Below are 18,565 nucleotides of genomic sequence, written 5' to 3' on the forward strand. Positions count from 1 at the left end.
TTATGTGCATTCTTAGCTGTTTTTTTATTTGTTTTATACCTTTTAGAAGGTAGAGAGAAGAGAAAAGCGTGTGTTTGTTGGGCAAAATTCCCCTCCAAAGTTGAACTAAGTAGCCATATTGTTGATGTCATGCAAATCAACACAATGTCTGGTGTAAAAAGAAAAGGATATTGTAAATATAATTTGGACACACAAATGGAATTGAGAAATATCAAATAGTTGAATCCCATCAATCTGCTTTCTAAGCCTGTTCTCCTTTCTCTGCAGCTTCCTTTTCGGTCCCCATCTCCTTTTCCGGGCGGGTAGAATATGTTGAAATGATGGTAACCATTATGTTCCTCCCTGACAAAACTAGGCCATCAGTTTGTCAAGGCCTCGCTCAACTGCGGCTGGAAAAAAAATTTACATTTTTGACCTCCATGCTTCTGTTTGACTGATTTAAGCCCTTATCTGCTACTTATCACTTTCAACAGCACACGCTGGCTTAATCAGTGGCTTTCCAGCTGATTCACGGGCCGTTGTTTGTCTAATCAACCCCCGGGGGGGGGGGGGGGGGGGGCAGATAGTGTCGGCCTTTCTTGTCCTGAATCGCTTATTTGCAAAGCAGCCCTTGTGCAATCTTTTTCTGTTTTGGAGGCCGCTGCGAGTCAACTTGACACCCTCCCCGTGTGTGACCCGAGAAAATGAGCGTTCAAGTACAAGTCATTGTACGAGTCGCACTTCCTCCCACAGGCGTTTCAGGAAGGCCCTGAGTGAGACAGCCCAGGCCAAAACAAAAGTGCATTTGTGCCCTTTTTGGCAGCAGAAACTTACTGACCGCCCCTCACATTTAATAAAAAAGAACTCCATACTGCTATTGGCCATCAGTTGTAAGAAACGGCTGCAAAGTACACAGGCAAGGTCAAATTGGCGTATCAAATTAAAGCAAAAGAAGCAGAGCAGTGTTTTCTGGTGTGCACAGCAGAGAAGGAGTGCTTTAAATCGCTTGTGTTTGAATCTGACATACACAATCATTGACTCACATTGCAGACTGAATGTATGCTAGCATTACATTTTACAACTATTCCGTACTCTGGGATCAATACTATTACAATCACTTCATTTTATTTTGTGTGTGTGTGTGTGTGAGGTAATTTTGAACGCTTTTGTATTTTTCACCTCATTGCTTATGTAATAAAAAAATGGGGGTAAAAAATACATGACTTGTTATGTCATTCTTCGGCCGCTAGATGTCAGTAGTGATCGCAGAGTGGAGAAGGCGGTGTTTTATATTAACATTGTTCCATCACAGTCGCCGTACAGCTGCACTTGCTAGCCAGCTGGTTAGCAGCACTCTCGATTTGGACAAATTAAACCAACAAAGTATAATCTTTGCATCGCTGCTGTAAGGTAACACGTACATTTCACTGTGTTATTTAATTCTCAGCTTCCTCTGTATAAGTTTAAACGGCGAGCTGCTAGCCCCGGTGGCTAGTTAGCAAGTGGCTAACAACTCTAGCCACTAAACTTAATGACACTTCAACAACGTCTTCCACCTTTGACAAGATTGACAACACCCGTCATGTTGCCAAATTGTGGTTTATGATGACGTTTGTTGCCGCACTTTAGTTTTAAATGTGTTTTTAAGGTGCTGTGAATGACATATTGGCTCGAGCTAACTGCTGTGTGATGTTTGCCCGCAGCTCGTGCCATGTTTTGGACTTCCAGGATGACCACAAACCAATGACCGGAAGAGACTTGTCATTTTTAGCAGGTTGAAGATTGAAGGTGAGTGCATCATTTTATGATTTGAACAAATATGATAATGACGTTTTTGGCGTTGCTTTGCAGGTGAGACACGGCAGGGACACTCATGCTTTCCGATGAGCTGGACTCCAAACCAGAGGTGACCCCCACCTTTTTAATTGTGCAACCCCATACCTTTCATACCTCAAGCTGTTGTATGAGAGTGTGACTGCACGTTCATGATGCTTTTAATGTTCTCCAGCTGCTGGTGCAGTTTGTCCAGAACGCTTCCATCCCTCTGGTTCAGGGTCTGGAGGACTCCGAGCCCAAACACTCCTGCCTTCCTCTGCTGGCCCCCGTTGAAAGCTCAATCTGCGGCCAGCTGGAACTAACAGGTTACTACTAGTACTACTACTACTACTACATTACTATTACTGTACTACTACACCAATATAACTGTGCAACTACCTCACTCTCACAGTACTACATTACTAACACAGTACTACTGCATTACTATCACAAGACCACTACATTACCACTGCAGTACTTAAAAAAAAAATGCGGTGCTCCTGTCATGTAGAGGATCTCTGACAAGTAATTTGTAGTACATTCATAAATATGTTACATAGAGGATCTTTGAGTAGTTTGAGCAGTAGTTCTGTAAGCACAGCAGAGTGTTCTGTCCTATAGATGATCTTTGAATAGCATTTTTTGCTGTATGCAAAACAGTAGAGGATCTTTGATTAGTGTTTTTGCAGTAGGTTCTGAAAAACAGCAGAGCTCTTCTGTCATGTGAAAGATCTTTGACTCGCATGTTTTTGCAGTAGATTCTTAGAAACAGCAAAGTGCTCCTGTTCTATAGAGGATCTTTGACTTGCATTTTTCCTTGGAATAGGTTCCGAAAAAGTTCTCTCAGAACTCGGGGGCGTTTCATCGGAACGAAGCCCCTTGGTGGTGCCGACGCACAATGCGAGGGCGTCCCCCAGCCCCCCGCCCATCCTCCATGACCTGCAGCAGTCAGATGGCACGTCATACGTTTTCCTCAACCTGGCTAAAAGTAATCCACAGCAGTCCCACACGCCACCCTCACCTTCACAGTGGTAACAGTCACTCTCTCTCCCAGGCATCACCACCTCTTCCGATTCCCTCATTTTTGCCGCGGACGGGGCCGGCGACGAGGAAGACGAGGGCGTGTCGTCGGGGGACTATGGCTTGGACGGCAGCGCCCCCTGGTATCTACGCGTGCAGGAACTGGCGCATGACAGCCTTATTGCGGCCACGCGGGCACAGCTGGCTCGGGACGCCAAGGCCAGTCAGGACGCCAGGGCTGCAAGCGTCGCCATAAACGGTAACCAACGCTATTTGGACATGTGACATTTTGGAATGGCGCTAAAAGCAGCTATACGTATATACAGTACAGGTGATAAAACCTTCTATTTACGTTCTTAAAGACATAACAGCCTGCATGTCAACCTGGCTAGTATTGACATTTGCTGTTATTTTTAGTATTGTGGTTCAATAGCATGTATAGAATGTGCAGATGACCCCGTGCTGCACTTTGGACACAGCGGTCTCGGGAGAATGATTGATTAGATGATGCCTAATGAGTTGCAATGCAAGGATGGTGTATAACGCTTATGACGTATTATACAATAAGCATGATGTTGTGGCATCGAGCATGAGGCGCTAAATTGGCTCTTATACTATATTGCATGTCATGAACTGATGTGCGGCGCAGCCAGCCTGTTATATCTATGACGTCATGTGCGGACTAATATTAGACGGGTGAAGAAGCCTTAAGAAGCGAGCGTGCTTCACAGGAGGCATCAAAAAAAAAAGAGGCAAGCGAGCTGAAAGGAGGTCAGAGCAGACGAGATGAAACGTGGTCTAATCAGCAGCGACTCCCGACGCTTTTCAGCCGCTCTCATCAGAGGTCTCGCCATCAAATTAAATTTGTAGCCTGATTGTTTGCACGTCTCATCACGAATGCTTAAAGCAGCTTCGAAATGTGGCTCATGGTAAACAGAAACATAAAAAATGTGACGGATAGCGACTAACATGGTCTCTATGTCAGCTGCGGTGTGAGAGATGATGCATCGGGTCAGGATGACAACATGTACATGTCGGTAAAAGATGTCCCAATGACCTTTACCGTCCTTTCCTCATCCTCCTAGTTCTGGAAAATTCTCCTACCTTACTTCTGTTATGCTAAAACTTTCATGTCAACATGAAAAAATGAATTCCTGGACCATAAATCCCTCCTTTATGGAGCTTAAATGCTTCCAGACCCAACTATGATGACTCAGCATCCCTTATTTACACATGGGATGTTTTCATAGTCATAGGATAGAAACCCTGCTTACCACCTTCTAAATGCACATAACATAACATTGTAGAGTCCTCTAAACATGAAATAACACCCCTATAGTCACCTTTACACTCCCATTACCCAATACAGTAGTGACAATAAGAGAAAATGTCCATAGGTATGAATGTGAGTGTGAATGGTTGTTTGTCTATATGTGCCCTGTGATTGGCTGGCGACCAGTCAAGGGTGTACCCCGCCTCTCGCCCATAGACAGCTGGGATAGGCTCCAGCACCCCCCGCGACCCTCGTGAGGAAAAAGCGGTAGAAAATGAATGAATGAATGAAGACCATGCATGGCAAACCTACAGCATATACAACCTCTTAAGTATGTTTTTAGATCAATAAATATATGTTTATATATATAAATAAATATATAAATAAATAAATATATTAAATAAATAAATATAAAATATATATATTTGACATATATTATTCCATCTAGATTGGAATAACATGCATCCCATTATGTGCCATGTGCGTGTCTGGCATTGCTTTCGGCACCTTGGCACGTTTGTTCCATAGAACAACGGCATGAAGGGTGTGAGACCTTTTGTCAGTTATATACTGTCTTTGTTTTGGTGGCTGCTGCCATACAGTGTAACATAGTAGAAATTGTATTGGTAGATTGCAATATTTTTAATAGTCCTTTTTTTTCCAAGTAAAGTTAAAATGTTGACTCGTGAGTGTCATGTGACAGCCCTATGAAGTACATGAGTGATTTCCACACAAGAAGGGAAGCATACGGTTGCTGTGCAACCATATGCTCTGTTTATTCAAGGAGATGCCTTTCCACTTTCTCATGCATTCCAAATCATTATTGAAGTGGAAAAAAATGTAGATTGAGGAAGCAATGAAGATCTGCTTCCAACAGCAGCGGCTAAATAAAGAGCCAGGCTGAGATGAGAGCGTAGACGGTGGTTAAAGGTGAGAAGTGATGTCCTGCTACGTTGTTTAGCGGCAGGCTATGGCTTTTAGGCCCATTGCCGCCGGCATGCCTCGCCCCTAATTGGAGCAGTCAAAGCCGGGAGACTTGCTCAGCTTGTCTCGTTTCGCCGCTGCGGTCCAGCAGGCGTCCATCAGCCGCCCGCCATTAGCTCTGTTAACAGCCCACCCCTCAGGGAGCAACCACCTGGCACCCCACTTTTTCTTCACTTTTTACCCCTCACTGCACTCTTTGTCTGTGTTTCCTAGGCAACCACACGCCACCGTCAGAAGGGGACAAGCGAGAGGCGCAGCCGGCGCCGCCTCCGCCTCCGCCGCCTCGGACCGGGCGTCCCCTCGCCAGGCAGGTGCTCCGCTGCTCGTTTGAAGGCTGCTGTCGAACCTTCACCTGGCCCGCCCACCTCAAGTACCACCTGAAAACACACAGGTGAACATCAAATGGTAGTTTTACTCGTGTAGAACTACAGGTGGCCATCTTTTGTGGTGCGGCATTGCTGATACACAGGTTGAAATACCGTTTGAACAACACTTACATTCTAAAATAATGAAGCCACTTGTATAAAAGTGTCATGCTTAAGGTATTAGTAAAAGATCACATCATATCCCTGATCATGATGGAAGGCCGGACCCCCAACTTCCAGGCAAAGGACATGATTAAAAAAAAAATTTAATTATTTGTCAATAACTACAACACATCTATTAAAGTATATATATTTTGGAAATAAGGGGCATTATTCCAAAAATAATGTAGAGTTAGAAGTATAATGTACAGTTTTTGCATGTTTGACGCTTGAGGCGACTTGTCCCAGTGTCGACGGTCCGTGAACGCAGCATCTAATTATCTCCCACCTGTACGGGTGGACTGCTATACCGCGTTTTTAGCCTTTTTCTTTCACGTCTTATTTGCTCCCAAATGCGGACACTATGAAGGAAAGCATAAAGGTAAGCTTTTAAGACCGCTAATGTGCTAATGTTCTTCTCTAAAGGAGTCCAGGCTCGTAGTCGTACTGGTGGATGGTGGCTCTGTATTCATTCATTCATTTATTCATCAAGTGCTTTTCGTTTTATGTTCTTCCTGTCTTAGCTGTACACAATATATCAAAAATAAAATCCATTAGCTGGCTTTAATGTACGCATGTTTTGCTGAGGTGATGAAAATCTTTTCAAGTGACGCGATGCTAATGCTAGCGATGCTAATGCTAGTTAGCGCTATTCTGGTTTCAGTTACGCTACGGAGTCAACTGAGCATGCGCGACAGGCCTTTCGGCGGCAGGCCAAACTCTCGCGTTGTTTTCGAGGCGGACAGTCAAGTGGTTGCTACTGTTAGCGATGATAGCGATACTTCCGATACCAGCTCTTTAATCCTCTGCCTTCGATTCTCCAATCAAACTATGGATACTTTTCAACATTGATGACTGGAGCTAAGTGTGAATTATCAATATAGTAGTTATTAATGAATATTTTATATAAATCTTTTATTATTGTGCCCATTTTCCTTATTATTTAACATACAATATTTACATATCTAAGGACTTTGTCCTGTTTTTCTCTTGTTTAGATCCCAGCCCTACATCAGTATCATTCTTAATTATAAATATAATGCACTTATTTTAGGGGAATTTTTGTTTGTTTCTTTTGGCTTTTTCCTGATTACTATCTCAGGTTTAGCAGCCATATTAGGTCAGTGGGAGGGGGAAAGATTGCCATCCATAGTGCAGCCTGTCAAAGCATCATGGTGGATTTAACCATGGTAACCACGCTAGCTTAAAGTGTGTGGCCATCTTGGACAAAAGGCCAAAAAAAAAAAAAAAAGCAAAGGCACATCCTTGGATGTATACTGATTCTCCTGTGATGTCTTTCTCCCAAATGATGGAAGTATCGAACCTCTCGTATCTTATCAAAGTCATAACATCCACCACGTCTTCTGCTTTGCCCCCAGGAACGACCGCATGTTCCGCTGCGGCGCGGAAGGCTGCGGTAAGAGCTTCTACGTGTTGCAGCGTCTGCAAGTCCACATGAGGACCCACAACGGCGAGAAGCCCTTCATCTGCAAGGAGAAGAACTGCGGCAAGAAGTTCACCACCGCAGGGAACCTGAAGAACCACCGACGCGTCCACACCGGTGAGAGGAATCCCGTTTCATTCAGGGATTTTAATGGCCGCTTACGACCGCCGGTTGCCGCTAACTGGCTTTTAGCGACACCCGTCATGTGACGGCGTCTTCTCCCTGCAGGAGAGAAGCCTTTCCTGTGTGAGGCGGATGGTTGCGGAAGATCCTTTGCCGAGTACTCCAGTCTCAGAAAACACATGCTCGTACATTCTGGTGAGTGGCGCCCACGCTCTTCTATGCTCCATGTGCGCTTGACACATCCTGTGTGATAACAGCATGTGTGTGTGTGTGTGTAATGCAGGCGAGAAGCCCCATCACTGTGGGATCTGTGGCAAGACCTTCTCCCAATCGGGCAGCAGGAACGTGCACATCAGGAGGCGCCACGGCGAGGAGGGACTCGCCGCCGAGAGTAGAGAAGCAGGTACGTCTCCTTTCTCGCGACTCCATCCCGCTAAGGCCGTATGCTAGTTTAATTATGGCGCTCCATTGCGGCACGTGGACTTTAAAGTGTCATCAGGGAAGGCGGCGTGGTAAAGAATATTTAGCTTGACAGCTGGAGGAGGTCCCAGTCGTAGTTGACCTTGGTGCTGGGTGTACCCAGCGAGGTCCGCATGGAGAACAATGACAGCAACACGAGTAGAACAACCTTTTTTAGTTGTACTTTTTCATCTTCCTTATATTTAAGTAACGCTTAAATTCGTCTTTATTAGAATAATTTCTGCTGTTTTGTTTCATTTTCCAACTTTATGCTAAGGAAATGACATTTTATCCTCATAAAATGTAGGTATTTTTGGACTTTCATTTTTATAATGCACTGCCGCCATTGTCCACGAATGGCCCCCGGGCCGCAGTTTTTAGCCTCAGTGTCTTGATATCAAGTTTTGTGTGACAGGAGAGGCGCTGACACACAGCAGCCTGCTGGAGGCAGACGACGACGACGACAACGGGGACGGGATGGTCGCCATGACGACGGGCATGCAACCCGTCAGTCTCCATCACGCCATGCTGAGATCACCAGGTAGGTGTTTACACGCGTGGCTCTGACTCACGGACCACATTGTCTGTTTAACAATGCAATTCATATCATCATCATCGCAACTTTTCACTCTCAGGCGTCACACGGCCTTTTGCCGCTCGTCAAACTGCTGAGTCACTTTTTTTATTTATCACTCGTCTCGCTAAAATCACTTTTTCCTTCTCCTTACGAGTAGGCATGACATTTCTAGAAAGCGTTATGGATGATCATTAGTGGATTCATTTTTACACCAAATACAATCATCGTTTTTTTTACGTACTTTCACACGGTGTCCCTCATTTCTCAACTAAACACTAAAACTACAGATACCAAACATTTCATTTGATGTTAAATATGACAATAGTTCATGAAATGAAACTTTGAAAAGTGGCTGTTAGTGTTGGGCGATATGGACCTTAGCATATATAAGGATACTGTGGCCATATAAAAGGATATCAAAATTAAATTCAGCAGAGTCTTGTATAGAAAGCAACAGTCATGAAGTGATATCATGAAATACACATGCCACAAATAGTAAAGTACATGTATTTATTGGTAAAGTGTCAAAGTGCTACTAAATCTTCACCCAAATGTAATGGCTGTGCTTGCGATGAAGGAAGATGTAGTCACCCATGCCATGCCACCTGTATATGGAAGAATTTGTTTATGCAGACACAGGGAAACCGGCGCTCTTATCTAGCAGACACAGGGAAACCGGCGCTCTTATCTAAGTATGGTCACGGAAGTGTGTTCCATGTGTTTGTCGTCCAACCCGATTGTGTGCATACACGGTCTTACATAAGGCACACCCTGCATTACTGTATTTAAAGTCATACACACAATGATACACCCTGCTGAGTCCTCTACCAGGGATGTGTTGACATGACCGCTGTGGTTCTTTCAGGCCCTGCAGACTCGGTGGTGGTCCTCTCTCCGCCACATGAACTGGTCACCATGACGACGGAGGGCGCCACCTACGGGGACGTGGTGACGCTGCTGTAGCGTGTCAGACGGCAGAGTGTAAATAGCTTCTTCGTGAGTGACTTTTGGAAATACATATTAGCCACCAGGAGCTGCCAGCCATGCTTGTAGTTGTGACAGCTGTGGAACTAAATCAAAAAGAAAACACTCCCAAAGAAGTTCCAAGACGGGTTAAAAAAAAAAAAAAGTCTATGAAAGAAATGAGCATTTTTGTTAGAGCCATGACCTCAACACAGCATCCACTACAGTCTATGGAGTTATGGATCATGTATAAAACCGGGAAAAGAAAAAGTCATGAATGGAACAAAAGCCACACTCACCGCCTCCCTGCTGCTCAGCGTATGTTCAGGTGGTCCAACATGGCGCCCAGGGCCCAACTTGCCTCCACGTTGTTGACTTTCTTGGCCAACTGCAATGTGTAACAACCAAATAAGTCCAAATGCCTTTTTGTATTTATTGAAATTAAATGAGAAGAAACAATGCTTGGTTTGTGGAAAGTGCTTGGGTATTCGGATGTAGTATAAGACATGGCAAAGTTGTCTCAAAAGTGACAGGTTGGTAGGAAGCATCCATCATTTTGTGGTGGCTTACCTGCAGTCGCGTGTTCTCCTTGAAGCCAAAGCCGTCTTTGAGCAAAGAGGAGATGTAGGTCAAATCCAGACACAGAAAAGGTCTGATGCCGGCCTCCCTGCTGCTCTTCTTGCACACTGAGCATGCAAGAGGAAGAAGTAGTCATGTCATGTGACTGCATGACGCAGCCGTGTCATGTGAATTGGTTTATGCATCTCACCCTCCTCGGCTCTCCTCGTGAAGTCTCTGACCTCCAGCGTTCCCCCCTGGACTTCATCTGCAAAGCAAGGAGGATGCTTGATTGCAGCGTTTCCTACACGGACCCGTGTGATGGTAATAACAGAGCTGGTGGCCTTTCTGCCTGGGCCGGCCCAAAATAGCAACGTCTCTAATCAGCACGCACCCCTCGCTCCTCAGAACCCCCCTGAGACAGGTACAGATGACTCACGCTGCCTGCGTCTTGCACGGGAATGGCTAATCACATCCTGCTGGCTCCGTATCGCTATGGAAAAGCGTGCGTGCCACCTACCAACGAGGCCGGCATCCACGGCTCGGTCAAAGTAGTACGAGAAGGCGTAGAAAAGATGGGCGGGGTCTCTCGGTTGCTGCGGTTGTTGAATAATCCCCTTGACCGTCTTCAACACATCCTGGCGGCACGCCTCGTATCCTGATGCACCTGCACGCAGCACACGGGCGGATCATTACCATCCACCCAAGGGTACAGCCCCCACCCCATCTGTTCCAATCTTAAACTATAAAAAGATCTACTTTTAAAAAAAACAATAAATAGCATAAGTTAGTAGCATAAAGTACATTTATTTGTATAACAAAATATATTTGAAACATCAATGAAAACTATTATAAAAATAAAAGTCATAATTACAACACCAGAAATAAAAACACATTATTCCTGGAATAAAATCGAAATATTAGAGAAAATTGTAATCGCAATTTTAAGCAAATAATTAATATCAGGAAAAGTAAAGTTATTTTAGTAGCACATAGTTGATATATTACCAAGAACAGCTTCCTTAAAAAAATTGTCATAAACAAAATAATGTTGTAATTTGGGGAAAATTAGCTTTCGGAAAAAGTTATGTGAAAACATTACAGAAATAAAAGCCTAATTTTGAGAGGAACATTTCTCCATAAAGATGAAATAGTTGGACAGAAACGGGTAAAACAACAGCTGACGAGAAGTACAAATATTAAGAAAAATAACTTCTAACATATGATTAAAAAAAGGATATTAGCAGCAGATTAATGCTGAAATATAATTTTGACAAAATCAGAATATGATGACAAACAAAGCATAAAGTTGGAGTTTTATAAAGTTCTACAATGTGAATGAAGTTCTTAGCGTATGACAAGGATAGCAAGATGGGAAGGTTTACGCCGTCTGGCGTTTGTCCCATGATCGTGCGCTACCAGGCTGTGAGCAGCGCAGATGACGCTAACATGAAAGCTCTGGCAGCCATGTTGCGTGTTTATGACAGACAATATGTGAAATGTGAACGTTTGTATTGGACGCACCATCTGGGTCTCCGCTCACTTGGTAGGTCTCCCCTCCAAAGCTCCACCGGTCCTGGAACTCTCGAGGCAGGCATGGACTCTTATAAACTCTCTGCGGCGGCCCTGCTGGAGCGAAGGGATGGAGGCGGAGACAGACGCAGACAGACGCACGGGATGAGTTCCATTGTGTTGCATGTCAGTATGACTCCCGTGTTGTTGGACGCTAAGGAGCAACAACACAAAACGCTACCTCGGGCGCCCGGCGCTCCCAGCGTGGAAAGCCGCGCTGCCATCAGGCCGTTGCCAAGGTAACTGCAGGACAAGAAGGGATTGTTAGGCGAGCGGCGGTGACACAAAGGAAGCTTATTATTCACATCTCCATGACTCATTTGATCAACAACTCATTCCACTGACATTTCCAACTTCCTCCTCTACACAACTTTGCAGTCCGTGACATTTGGAGCTGTCAATACAAACACCTTCTACTATATACGCCACAAACTACCAAAAACTACCAAAACTACTCATTCATGCTTACATACATCTACTCATTTTTTTATTATTACATACATACACACGCCTTTTTTCATACATTCGTACATACATACACATATTTTTCATACATACTTAAATACACACATGCCTTTTTTCATACATTCATACACATGACTTTTTCATACATTCGTACATACATACACACATACATACATAAATACACACATGCCTTTTTTCATACATTCATACACATGACTTTTTCATACATTCGTACATACATACACACATACATACATAAATACACACATGCCTTTTTTCATACGTACGTATATACACATAGACATATCTATATATGAATATAAAAATACACACATATATACACCCACATACATATATATATATATATATACTATATATATATATGCCTTTTTCATAGTCATTAATTCATTCATACATACACGCCTTTTTCATACATACATTCATTCATTTATACATTCCTTATTTCTTACATTAATTTATATACATGCCTTTTTCATACATACATTCATTCATTCATTTATACATACATACGTACATACAGGCCTTTTTCCATACATACTATCATTTATTCATGCTTTTTTCACACATACATTCATTCATTTATACATATATACATTCCTTTTTCATACATACATACATTCATATATATACACACACACACACAAACCTTTTTTCAGTCATTCATATACATGGATTTTTTTTCATACACACATTCATTCATACTTGCATGCCTTTTTTCAATTCATTTATACATACATTAATTCATTCATACATACATAGCTGCCTTGTTTATACATTAATTCATACATACGTACATACATACCTATTTTCATACATTCATGTAGTGTTTCATGCATCATTCATTCATACACATGTACATGTTCATACATACATTCATTCATACATACATACATGCTCTTTTTCATACATTCATTAATTCACACAAGCTTTTTTCATACACAGATGCCCTTTTTCACACATTCATTCATACATGCATTTGTTCGCACATACATTCATATACGTATACACACATTTAGTGATACTTACATACATACACACACACCTTTTTCATACATTCATTCATACATACATTCATACATACATTCATACATACAGGCCTTTTTTATACACATTCATTCATACAGACATACATGCCTGTTTTCATACACTTTTTTTCTCATACATATTCATTCATACACACGCAAACACAACTTTTCCATACATTAATTCATTCATATATACATTGCCTTTTCATACATATATTCATTCATACATACACACCTTTTTTCATACATACATCCATTCATATACACACACACACATTTTTTCATAGTCATTCGAACATACATGCCTTTTTCATACACACTCATTTATACATGCATGCATTCATACATACATACATATCCACCTTTTTTCAGACATACAATCATCCATTCATACAGACACAGTCTTTTCCATACATTCAGTCATACATACATTCATTCATTCATTCATACAAACACACAGGCCTCATACAAGCCTGATACATACATTCATTCGTACATACACAACTTTTTTCATACATATGTAAATGCCTTTTTTCATACATGCATCCATTTATACTTACATACATGCTTTATTTTAAACATACATACATTCATTCATTCATAAATACACACCTTTTTTCATACATACATTCTTTCATTCATTCATTCATCCATACAAGCCTTCTTCACACTTTCATTCATACATACGTACATTTGTAAGTATGTACAGTATGTATGAAAGACATTTGTCTGTATGGAAATATGAATTTTGTATGTATGTATATATGAAAGACATATTTGTAAGTATGTTCAGTATGTATGAAAAAGGCCTATTTGGATATATGTATGATGAAGGCTTGTTTGTGTATATGTATGTGTATATAAAATGACTTATTTGTATGTACAGTATGTACTGTGTTTGATGTATGGGCAATGAAGTAGTTGGATGGCGGGTGTGTAAGGGAGGTTTTTAGGTATACAGTACGTGTTTCAGAGATGAAAAGAAAAGGAGGCTTTGCTAACCTGCGAGTGTACAACCCAAAGGAGGCGTTGAAGATGTGTAGTCTCACAACCTCGTCTGCTTTTTCAACGTCTGCCTGCACCGGAGCACAAACTTGACATTTACACTGCATTTGTGCTGAATGTGTGCCACCCTGTATTCACTACACCTAGTGGTCTCACCTGGTCGTGCGGCAGGAAGGTAATCTGCGTGGATGCTCCTCCCAAATCCAGGATTCCCACCGTCTGCGTGGTCTGAGCGTGAAGGTGGCCTGGAAACATTTGCACCTGCGTTGCTTTCCTCGTCTTCAAATAAAGCTAAAACTACCAAGCCCCTTAAAGAGACCACTCACCTGACAGGAAGTTGAGAGATATCCAGGCCAGGATTCCTACACAAAAACACACGTGGACGTCAAGGTGGGAGCTACTGAGATGTCTTTTCTAGACCATCGTCAAGCTATGCTAGGTTGAAGTGAACTCATTACCTTCACTGGTGCCGTTCATGATGCTCACGCTGTTGGCAGGGACCAAAAAAGGAGACTCATCAAACACACGTTGGACCTTCAGCAGAAGGAAGAAGTGAGAAAATGGCCTTAAATGTTTCATGGCAGCTACTCCGCTTGAAGGGATTGAGGAGGATTAATAAAGTATGCTTTATCTGGCATGACTACGTATTTGTCACTCCTCTTGGCTTCTTCACCCTTTTATGGGTGACTCTTTATGTCATGGCAACACAACACCACACCTGCACTAAAAAGCTCAATACAACATCTGAGAATCAACACCTGAGTCACCATGGTGATTTTTGGAGGCTCATCATTCCCTAAACTAAGCTAATAAGCCAAAACATCAACATCAGACAACATGGGCGGCACTTTCTCAGCAGTGGAAGACAGACAGTCCTTTTCTTTCTCATGTACTTGGAAGTTCCACCAAGCTCACATCCAAAGCCTCCTTAAAGAAGACCTGGCATCTATAGAAGTTTCACCATGCACTGAAAGCCAAATATACATACACACACACAATAATATCTTGCTTTTTTAGCCAAATATTTATACTTTCTTCTCCCATCTTTTTTCTGGTTATTTATATTTTTATTCTCATATTTTGACTTTATGATTGCAATCTTATAACGTTTACCCTGCCTCATTCATTCATTTTCTACCACTTTTTCCTCACAAGGGTCATTTTCCTAAAATTGCAATGTTTTTCTTTGCTTCCCATGATGCAACTGTCTTTGATATTACGACATTACTGTTATTTCTAGCCATCTTTTTGTCTCGACTCTCATCAAACTATTGTTGTTTGTTTGAATGTGCCTAGGGTGTAAACGCCTTCCGAGTGCTGCTGATTTGCCAATTCCAATGTCAGCCAACATTCCCCTTTTTGGATGGATATAATGGATTAGCTGTAAACTCATAACCAACTTGCTAAGAGATGAAGAAAGATTTCACTCCTATAGAATAGATAAAGGACATTGGGATGCAGGTGTGCTGGTGTGGGGTCACCTGGTCCAGCAGAGTCTGGGCTTTGCGTGCAGGCAGCAGTCTAAGTCCAGCTGTGGCTCTTAGCACCACCGGAGTCCTTTCCCATTCCGGACGAGGCACCGTGTTCTTGGCCACCTTCAACAACTCCCTTAGCGAATGTGCAGCCTACACAACACACACACACACACACACACACACACACACACACTTTTGTTACAGCTGCTGTGTTCGACTGCACGTTTCAGGGGAGTGTTATTGCAGCCACAGCTCATGAACAGTTATTTTATTGCAAATGTTGATCAGAAATCAAAAAAGGCGGCATTCAAGGAGGTGGGATGTCAATCACAACCTTAATGGTCCGCGTTGCAGCAGTTTGAGGATTTTTCTTTAAAAGGTGCACATACAAAAAAAAACATTGTATCCCTCCAAGTGGTGTGTAGAAAAAATACGTCCATGTTGGCAGGTCTGCTTATGTCTTGCTGTCACTTCCTGTTTGCTGCTTTCATGACCACACTACTGGCCGCCCTCCCAGAGCACACACACACACACACACACACACACACACACAGAGAGAGGCGCCCAACCTTCTCCCGCCTGTCGATACCATCGACCCAACAGCACAATGAACTCACCGTCACGGGAGAGTTGGCATGCGCTGACAAACCGGGCTTCACCCAGTGGAACATCTCATTGTCCAACACAGGCAGCCCCTCTGCAAGACATGAGGGGAGGGGGGGTTATACAGATTTTGTTGCCGTTACTTTTTTGGACCTTTGTTCTTACTCACTCAGTGAATAAAGCATGAATGTTGAATGAAAGAACTGGGCAGACTACAATCAGCCTTGGTGGAGGTCATGTTGTTAAGATTGTACTTCAGTGAAGTACAATGTGAAAAACTGTGTTCCAGGAAATGTGTAGGAAACACAATGACTCCAATATAGTGCTTCAACTTTACCCGGTCTCTGGCAGTCAGGGCCAGCAAAGCCTCCCCTGCTGGCCTAAACACAATATCAGAAGCACTGGCCTACTTTTACAACTTCCAGGGCAGCATTTGCTCCGTGAAATGGTGTTCATTTAATTCCCAACAGTCTATTATCTTTCATGTCAATCTAATACACTCAGGGCCTTCAGAATTGGTAGTGCTGGCCCATGTCACAACAGCATTAGCAACGGGGGCTGTTTCTTTAACCAATCAGATTTCAGATTCACCTCACAGGTCCAGCTATCAGGCGTACAGTCATGTTAGCATTTTCCCGTCCCCTGATTGGTTAGTGTCTGAAAGCATACTTTAATAGAGTTACTCGGTGCGCTTCCACGCCTCATCACATGAACAGCGCAGCACTGGATTGATCCTGTTCCGACAGACTTCATTGTGATGTGTGGGTAACAGGAACAAATACGTGTTTAGATACCATGCAACATCATGTTATGCATTGTTATATTGCATTTTTGATCATATGTATAATTATGACATAATAGCGGTGGTATTAAGAGGTGAGATGAAGGCCCTGGCACTACATCTACCTCAACTCTCGCCTTAAAGCTTCAAAATGTGGAGTTCAACCACAATTTTTAGGAAGCATACAGAGTATTTTGCATGTGTGGATACAATACAAAGCAATGATGTCACCTTTAAACCTAAAGCTAGGTGCTGCAAGATCACCTGAGTCCTTGTGCATGAATTTGTAGACGTGAATTCTGGTCCCCGTGCTCCCGGCGTCAAACATCACGGCGTAGAAGATGCGGCTGTGGTTGGCCAGGCGGTTTACGTTGCGAAAGACGCCGTCGAAGCCAGCGGTACCACAGGTGGCGCCCTGATCCTCCTCGGACGCCGCAACAGCGAGTGTCAGCATAACGAGTGGCAGCAGCAGCAGCAGCACGGTGAGCGCCATCTTCACGCTGAGGGATGAAGAGGTGGACATATTGTTAGAAGATGAATGGGCTCAGCTAAAGCTCAACGACTCGTGCTGGGGGATAGCAGCATGACACGCTACCGTGATGTTTTAGCAGGACGTTCTAAGCAACAGAAAATCACTTGCTGAGTCATGGCAGGAACATGAAGCCCTTGATCATTTGCTTCAAATCACTGCAGTGTCTTCCTGTGTAGACGTTCACTTGTTTTTTTATGTTGGTGACAGTTTGGGTACAGTCACACTTAATAAAACCATGAATGCTAAATTATTAACAACTACCATAAGAATACTGACAATTCACACAAGAGCCAATTTCAACAGACAAACATATCTGTTGAAATATTCAGTCAATGAGTATCGATAATTTGATTTGAAAATCGATTTTAAAGTGTTGGTATCGAGTCTATTGTAGTTACTGTCAATCCGAAAATGCATGACAATATGTAGCTGTGAAAAGAAACATTACAATACCTTTTTTATTGCATTAGCTATGCTATGTGTTGTCCAAAACTAGCTCAATAAATGCTAACTAGCTCAATAGCTGTTGGCAGCTAGCTGAAATTACAGGTGATGCTAAATAGCCAGCTGTGCTTTTTGGCTCAACAGTGAACCATGTCGTTAAATGTTTATATTATATTATAAACTATAAATTATATATATATATACGTCCGGCGTCACGAACGAAAAGCACAACTTGTCCTATTCTTCACCACTCATTTCACCAAGTTCGCTCGCTTCATTTTTACCAACTTTATCTAGCTAGCTTGTTAGCTAGCTAGCAGGCTGGCTAACCTGGCGAAAGTGGACAACACAAGAAAGAGATACCGGACATTTTAATACCCACCCCACCCCGATACGAACTCCACCGAATTAGCACAACGGTACACATTGAAGCGTGACAATAAGAAGGAAGTATTTAAAAGTAACAATGGGACACGCCGTGAAGGCTCACCATGATGTTGCGTACGTGGCTGTGACGTCACTGCGCGCAGCACCTGTTTTAAAATACAAATAAAGTTACAAACCCCGATTTAGCAGATAAAACTACAATTTTATATTGCCAAGTATTAAAAGTAGTGTTACCAAGTGATTTCTTTTCGGACTCCAAAGATGTAAAAAGGAGAATCTTTTTGCCTCTATGTGCATTTTTACTTGATAAAACGCATTTGTATCTTCCACGGGGCTTCTTCATCCCGTTCGATGAACTTTAACAAGGGTTCAACATTTATTAACTGGGAAAAACACTTTCAAGGCTCAATGATCCAACAGCGTGCAACGTCTACTGGAGTGTTGCCTTCACTTGCTCTGGACTCTTTGTACCGACAAGTACAAAGAGCCAGTGTGACCTGTTCTGAGCTTGGCTCCAAATTATCAATTCCCAATTC

General features: G+C 42.7%; 2 protein-coding genes across 5 annotated transcripts; one reads left to right on the forward strand and one right to left on the reverse strand.

Annotated features, from left to right (window-relative positions):
• The first annotated feature begins 1,233 nt into the window (after positions 1-1,233).
• On the forward strand, positions 1,234-9,639 carry znf410 (zinc finger protein 410). 2 transcript variants are annotated; one of them, XM_058057810.2, is made up of 12 exons: positions 1,234-1,389; positions 1,683-1,767; positions 1,831-1,885; positions 1,988-2,120; positions 2,621-2,782; positions 2,849-3,073; positions 5,285-5,462; positions 6,975-7,156; positions 7,268-7,357; positions 7,446-7,565; positions 8,037-8,162; positions 9,064-9,639. In XM_058057810.2, the coding sequence occupies exons 3-12, from the start codon at positions 1,853-1,855 to the stop codon at positions 9,159-9,161; spliced, it is 1,347 nt and encodes a 448-aa protein (XP_057913793.2). In that variant the 5' UTR covers positions 1,234-1,389; positions 1,683-1,767; positions 1,831-1,852; the 3' UTR covers positions 9,162-9,639. The 2 variants fall into 2 exon arrangements, with proteins under 2 accessions (XP_057913793.2, XP_057913794.2); XM_058057811.2 differs by having other exon boundaries at positions 1,258-1,384.
• On the reverse strand, positions 8,695-18,364 carry entpd5b (ectonucleoside triphosphate diphosphohydrolase 5b). 3 transcript variants are annotated; one of them, XM_078798925.1, is made up of 16 exons: positions 18,264-18,364; positions 18,133-18,175; positions 16,931-17,166; positions 15,900-15,979; positions 15,289-15,432; positions 14,266-14,341; positions 14,134-14,169; positions 13,964-14,052; positions 13,805-13,878; positions 11,473-11,534; positions 11,244-11,345; positions 10,240-10,386; positions 9,931-9,987; positions 9,732-9,847; positions 9,461-9,549; positions 8,695-9,155 (listed from the first exon to the last, which is right to left on the reverse strand). In XM_078798925.1, the coding sequence occupies exons 3-15, from the start codon at positions 17,157-17,159 to the stop codon at positions 9,475-9,477; spliced, it is 1,287 nt and encodes a 428-aa protein (XP_078655051.1). In that variant the 5' UTR covers positions 17,160-17,166; positions 18,133-18,175; positions 18,264-18,364; the 3' UTR covers positions 8,695-9,155; positions 9,461-9,474. The 3 variants fall into 3 exon arrangements, with proteins under 3 accessions (XP_078655051.1, XP_078655050.1, XP_057913796.2); XM_078798924.1 differs by having other exon boundaries at positions 11,244-11,348; XM_058057813.2 differs by lacking the exon at positions 18,264-18,364 and having other exon boundaries at positions 11,244-11,348; positions 18,025-18,145.
• Positions 18,365-18,565: the final 201 nt, after the last annotated feature.

This window comes from Doryrhamphus excisus, linkage group LG19 (assembly GCF_037039965.1).
Source record: "Doryrhamphus excisus strain RoL-2023G ecotype Guam linkage group LG19, RoL_Dexc_Guam_v1.1, whole genome shotgun sequence".
Classification (NCBI taxonomy): Eukaryota; Metazoa; Chordata; class Actinopteri; order Syngnathiformes; family Syngnathidae; genus Doryrhamphus; species Doryrhamphus excisus.